The following is a 6,803-nucleotide window of genomic DNA, read 5'->3' as shown; positions in this document are numbered from 1 at the left end:
GTCCTGAGTTCCTTGCTCGTGCTCTCTCTCCTTCTGCTCCTGATTTGGACCTTGAGATTTATGTCCGGTACTCCAATGTGGGTCTCTGTCTCCTTTCATTCCCTGATGAAGGTTAATATTCAGGAGGATGGCTATATGTTTTTATTTGGGCTGAGTGTTAATTCTTAGTTTTCAAACTTTGATTTAAAAATTTTCCCCAGGACCTCTTGCTCTCAACAGAGTTCCTTTGAGAAGAACACATCAGAAGTTTGTCATCGCCACCTCTACAAAAGTTGATATCAGCACAGTTAAAATCCCCAAACACCTGACTGATGCTTACTTCAAGAAAAAGCAGCTGCGTAAGCCCAGGCATCAGGAGGGCGAGATCTTTGACACAGAGAAGGAGGTGAGGAAGTAACATTCTGACTTGAGATTGTTCTAGATGGTAAATGTGACCTCAGTTGTCCTTAGTCTGCTCTCAGTAGATAAACCCCTGGGGGAGGGTATGATTTGCTTTATCAGTTCTTGACAGGTGGGTCTTTTTCTAAGGGAGTGATGGTTTTAAATGTTTCCTTTTCTCTGTTTAGAAATATGAGATTACAGAGCAGCGCAAGGCTGATCAGAAAGTGGTGGACTCGCAGATTCTGCCAAAGATCAAAGCTGTTCCTCAGCTGCAGGGCTACCTGCGCTCTCAGTTCTGTCTGACGAACGGGATGTATCCTCACAAACTGGTTTTCTAAATTGCTGACAACCTAATTAAACAACTTTATGTGTCTCTTTGTGTCTCTTTTTGTGTTCGAATGTTGGATGAGTGCTTTGGGTTTTCCAGTGTCCTCCTCTGGCCCTTTCTGCTTGCTCTGAAACCCATATGCTAGGATGGCCAACCAGAGAGTTTCAGGATCCTGCTGTCTCTGCCCCTCTCCCCAGCTGGTGTTGGATTTGGGGCACACACACACACAGAGCCAGGGCTAGCTTTAACTGTAGGTATAGTTTTGCTTCCTACCAAGTAGGATTGCCCAAGAGTGGTTTGCGCTTTGGACCTCTCAGATTTGGCTCATTTGGTGGGAAATAAATTAAGGGTTTTTCAGTGTAACAGCCCTGGCTGTCCTGGAACTCAGTAATAAACCTGACTGACCTCAAGCTCACTCGTGAGTGCTGGAATTAACAGGTGTCCACCACTACTGCCCTGCTCTCTGTTGCCTTTTCTTGCATGTTCAACGGATGAATAGTGGAGTGAGGGGACTGGAGAGATGGCTCAGTGGTTAAGAGTATTTCCTGTTCTTCCAAAGGCCTTGAGTTCAATTCCCAGCAACCACATGGTGGCTCACAGCCATCTGTAATGGTGTCTGGTGCCCTTTTCTGGCCTGCAGACATATACACAGAATATTGTATACATAATACTTTAAAAAATAGTGGAATGAGACGGGCTACGGTGGCACATGGTATTCCAGAGAGACAGGTGCATCTAAGATGAGTAGGGCTAGACAGAAACAGTCTCTCAAGACAAACACAAAAAGAATTGTCCTGCTGTGAGCAGATCAAAGCTTAATTAATGTGGAAGAGAAAAAGGGTTATCCTTTCGGTTAGAAACCATTTCTGCTCATCTTCCAATCATGTTGTGGATGGACAGCCTAATCCCTTAAGAATGGTGTAAACCGGGGCTGGAGAGATAGCTCAGAGGTTAAGACCTGCTCTTCCAAAGGTCCTGAGTTCAATCCCCAGCAACCACATGGTGGCTAACAACCATCTGTAATAGGGTCTGGTGCCCTCTTCCGGCCTGCAGGCATACACACAGAAAATTGTATACATAATAAGTAAATGAATGTTTTAAAAAAAAAGAATGGTGTAAACCATCTATCAACTAGTTTCTGGCAATATGACCCCAGCCCACTGCAAAAGTGTGTGGATGCGTGTACCACGTGTATACCTGGCGCCCAGAGGCCATTGGATTTCCCGGACAAGACAAAGATTTGATAGTGTCCTTAACTGGAGCATCTATCCAGCTGCCTGTCAAAGTTAAATTGTCTTGTGAATAGTTCTGTATTAGGTCTTGTTATTTTCCTGGGTTAATGGGATTGTAACTAGTTGGGACCTAGATTATATTAGGTGATATGCCGGTTTTTGTGCTCAACAAGTACCAGAGTGTTCGTTTTTTCCTTTTGGTTTTTTTAATTAGGGCTTCTCTGTTAAAACAGCTTTGGTTGTTCTGGAACTCAGATGTGCCTTCCTCTGCCTCCTAATGCTGGGATTAAAAGTTTGATCACTGCCTGATAACTTTGTTTTTCAAAATTGAAAGGTAATTGAATTTATGTGGGTACCTGTGTGCCAGAATATGGTTGTAGAGGTCAGAGGACACTGAATAGGAATATAAGTCAACAAGTACTTTAACCAACCCCTTTAGTGCTGACCCTTCTATATATTGTATATTGGCTTGCCTTTTTTTGGTCTTTATTTTTAAATGTATATGTCGTATGCTCCTGGTGCCTATGGAGGATAGAAGACATATTCCTGAAATTTAAGTTATTGCTGGGAATAAACCTGAGTCCTTTACAAGAGCAGCCTATGCTCTTAACTGTTGAGTTGTTTTGGCTTTGATTTTTTTGTTTTGCTTTTTCAAGACAAAGTTTCTTTGTGTAGCAGCCCTAGCTGTCCTGGAACTAGCTATTTAGACCAGGCTGGCCTTGAACTCAAAGATCTGCCTGCCTCTGCCTCCCAAGTACTGGGATTAAAGGTGAGCGCTTTGTCTTCCTGCTTGCACACAGGTGGATTCCCCTTTCCCATGTATCCCATCAAGAGTTAGGCCAGGGGGGGCTGGAGAGATGGCTCATTGCCTGCTCTGCCAAAGGTCCTGAGTTCAACCACATGGTGGCTCACAACCATCTGTAATGAGGTCTGGTTCCCTCTTCTGGCCTGCAGATATACAGACAGAATATTGTATACATAATAAATAAATATTAAAGAAAAAAAAAAGAGGCCAGGTCTATATTGATCAAAGTTATGATTCCACTTCCCAGGAGCAAGAAAACTGTTTAAGTCAATGTAAGACCCACTGTACCTGACATTTGTTACCCTCTTAAAAGTTTAATTTGTCGCCGGGCGATGGTGGCGCACGCCTTCAATCCCAGCACTCGGGAGGCAGAAGCAGGCGGATCTCTGTGAGTTCGAGGCCAGCCTGGTCTACAGAGCTAGTTCCAGGACAGGCTCCAAAGCCACAGAGAAACCCTGTCTCGAAAAACCAAAAAAAAAAAAAAAAAAAAAAAAGTTGTCTTGGCACAGATGTGCTTACTTGTGTGAGCATAAAAAAGGCTTTATTTTTACTGGAAGAGCAGTCAGTGCTCTTAACCTCTGAGCCATCCTTCCAGCCCCCTGAATGGCTTTATTGTGTATTTGTAATTATTTTCTGACAAGGAGCACCATTTTTTTAAAAAATGCTTTATGGGTTTAAAAGGTTGCTTTGCCTTTTGTCTCTGCTCAGTCCGACATGGTGAAGGTATGTTTACCGCCAGCTGTATGAGCTATGCTCACTGCCCCAGCTCCAGGGATATAGCGGGTCCACTTCGCCATCAATCAACCTGTAGCACTCTGCTCACAATCCCATTCAGATGCTCCAGAGCTGGATCTCCTGAAAGAGCCAGAGCCTTTCAATTCCAGCATGAACCAGGAAGCCCCCCCCCCCCCACACACACACTGTAAAGAAGCTGTGCAGACTGTGCTGCCAATGCTGAGTCAGGAAGTTCTCTCTTAAGAGGAGCCACAGTGCCCCTGCTTGCTCCAGCAAACAGAGTCCATGGGGGAGGGGAATGCAGCTACCAAGAAGCTGTGCTAAACCATGTTCTTTTGCACCTAGAATTCCTTTCCAGGCTGTCTCAGGTTTTGTGTGGATGTAGTTGTCCCATGTTGGCGTGCCATTTTGTAGGCAGAGACTGCTCATTCATTTCCCATCTACCCAGACCCAAATAATAACACAGAATCTATGTTGATTACAATGCTGTTTGGCCAATAGCTTATGCATACTTCTAGCTAACTTTTACATCTTAAACCATTTCTATTAATCTGTGAATCACCATGAGGTTGTGGCCTACCGGTAAGGTTCTGGCTGGCAGCTCGTGTTTTTCTCCTTTGGAGGGCTACATGGCTTCTCCTTTGGCTACTACATGGCGTCTCCCTAACTCCACCTACTTTCTCTCTATTTCTCAGATTTCCCTCCTGGTTTTACTCTACTAAGCCATTGACTGAAACAGCTTCTTCTTTTTTTTTTGGTTTTTCGAGACAGGGTTTCTCTGTAGCTTTGGAGCCTGTCCTGGAACTAGCTCTTGTAGACCAGGCTGGTCTCGAGCTCACAGAGATCCTCCTGCCTCTGCCTCCCGAGTGCTGGGATTAAAGGCGTGTGCCACCACAGCCCGGCGAGATGTTTAATTTTAATTTTAATTGGGCATTTAATTAGGTGAGTCAAAAGGGGTTTTGATTGCTGGACTTCAATACTATAATAGCTGGACCTCTGTAGTCAGTCTCAGGAGGAGGAAGTGGCCAATAATGAATACCCCTTGGTAGCTAGTTTTAGGAATGTAATCTAACAGTTTTTAGCAAGGCAGAGGGAATGGGGGAGAAAGACAAGGTCTACTGGAACCATGTTTACCATGCTCAGGCTGGCTAGAGTCCCTTCAGAACATGTTTATATCACTGGATGAAGGGAATGTGGCAAATCTATACAATGAAGTACTTACTCAGCCTTGAAGGAGGTGTTGAGGTATTTTCCAGCACACAGTTGGATCAGGAGGATATTATGTCAAGTGCAGTAATTAAGGGTGAGTTGAACCATTTTCCAGCATGCAGTTGGATCAAGAAATTCTGATGTCAAGTGCAGTAATTAAGGCACAGGCTGACAAATACTACCTGATCCAATGAAGGTGATGTCATAGAAGAAAAGCTGACCATGGTCCCAAGAGGCTGGCCAGAGGCAAAGAGGGAAGGAATCATTACTACACGTGCACAAAGTTTCAGAGAGAAGAAATAGAATCTGGTCAGTCTGATGTTTGTGCAGTACCGTCATGCCCAATTAAATTTTCTTCCCTCATTCATCTACATTTAATTTTATCTTTTTATTAAGTTGTTTCATTAACTCTGAATTGAGGTGTCCCCTCCCACCTCGTCCCATTCCCTCCCTCCACCTTTAATATTGTCTTTCGACATGGGGTCTCACTATGCAACCTTGGCTGGTTAGGAACTCGATATGTAGCGTTGAACACACAGAGATCCAACAGTGTAAGATTAAAGGTGTGTGCCGCCACATATGGCTCCTTTTTGTCAGTGTCTCCTGTAATCCAGGCTGGCTTCAGACTCAATACATAACCTGAGCTGTAGATCCTCTTACCTTCCACCTCTTGAGGGATAGGACTGCAGGCCATGTGCCACGATGCTTGGGTTATGTGGAGTGCTGAGACTGAAGCTAGGGCGTTGTGCATGCTGTACAAATGTTCTACCAACTGCTGAGCTACATCCTTGGTCCTAGTTTTAGCTTACTGTTACTTTCTTGTGCTAGTGAGGGAATCCTGGACTTGTATCTTAGGAAGCTCTCTTATCACTCAGCTGCATCCTCAGCGCCTTACATTAGAATCCCCAGTGGGCTGGCAGTGGTGGGCATGCACACTTCCCTTCACACACAGACAGATCTCTGATGTGAATTTTTTGTTTGTTTGTCTTCTTTTGTTTTTTGTTTTGGCTTTTCTCTTTTTGTTTGTTTGCTTTTTTTCAGGCAGGGTTTCTCCATGTAACAGCCCTAGCTGTCCTGGAGCTAGCTCTGTAGACCAGGCTGGCCTCGAACTCACAGAGATCTGCCTGCCTCTTCCTCCTGACTACTGGAATAAAAGGTGTGTGCTACCACCACCTGGCTGGTTTGGGATTTTCAAGACAGGGTTTCTCTGTGTAGCCCTGGCTATCCTGGAACTCACTCTGTTAAACAGGCTGGGCTCGAACTCAAAGATTTGACTGCCTTTGCCTCCAAGTGCTGGGATTTAAAGGTGTGTGCCACCACTGCCTGGCTTTTTGATGTAAATTTTTAATAACTAAACAACAACAATAATAACCAGGGGAGGGAGAAGTGGCTCAGCACTTTAGAGCTCTTGTTGCTCTTGCAGAGAATTTGTGTCATTTCCCAGCACCCACAGCTCACAATCATCTGTAACACCAGTCCCAGGAGATCTAATACCTTCTTCTGACCTCTGAGGATAATAGACATACACGTGATATAGATGTATGCAGTCAAACCATGCTCACAAGTAAAGTAAAATAAATAAAAAATTTAAAAACAAACCAAAGAGATGTGAAATTAAGTATGTTCCAGGAAGCATCCTGGAACTATCCTAAAATCATGAAGAGAAAGGAAGAAACAAGAACATCACGTGATCTTGAGCTTTTCAAGACAAGAATATTGATAAGCAGCAAGTTTCTGGAGACATGACTTGGTGGTTAAGAGCACTGGCTACTCTTTCAGAGGACCAGAGTTCAATTCCCAGCACCCACTTGACAGCTCATAGTTATCTGTAACTCCAGTCTAAGGGAAGCTGACACTGTCTTCTGGCTTCCATGGGTACTGCATGCATGATGGTACATAGACATCCATGCAGAACAAACATTCAAACACATAAAATTAAAAAAGTAAAAAAGATTCTTTATTTTATTTTATTATTAAGATTCGGCCCCTGTGGTGGTGGTGGTGCATGCCTTTAATCCCAGCACTAGGGAGGCAGAGGCAGGCGGATCTCTATGAGTTTGAGGCCAGACTGGTCTACAAAGTGAGTTCCAGGACAGCCAAAGCTACCAAAAAA

At 44.1% G+C, this 6,803-nt stretch overlaps 1 protein-coding gene across 1 annotated transcript in view; it reads left to right on the top strand.

Moving 5' to 3' along the window:
• Positions 1 to 754, top strand: part of Rpl6 (ribosomal protein L6) — a 7,332-nt gene extending 6,578 nt beyond the window's left edge. Inside the window, exons 3-4 of the mRNA XM_026784649.1 lie at positions 193 to 385; positions 567 to 754. Of these exons, the coding sequence (XP_026640450.1) occupies positions 193 to 385; positions 567 to 719 (346 nt within the window). The 3' untranslated portion in view covers positions 720 to 754. The remainder of the gene's footprint in view (positions 1 to 192; positions 386 to 566) is intronic.
• The last annotated feature ends 6,049 nt before the right edge of the window (positions 755 to 6,803 follow it).

Source organism: Microtus ochrogaster, chromosome 2, assembly GCF_000317375.1.
Source record: "Microtus ochrogaster isolate Prairie Vole_2 chromosome 2, MicOch1.0, whole genome shotgun sequence".
NCBI lineage: Eukaryota > Metazoa > Chordata > Mammalia > Rodentia > Cricetidae > Microtus > Microtus ochrogaster.
Note: the sequence above shows the minus strand (reverse complement) of the source record. Positions and strands in the feature narration are given on the sequence as shown.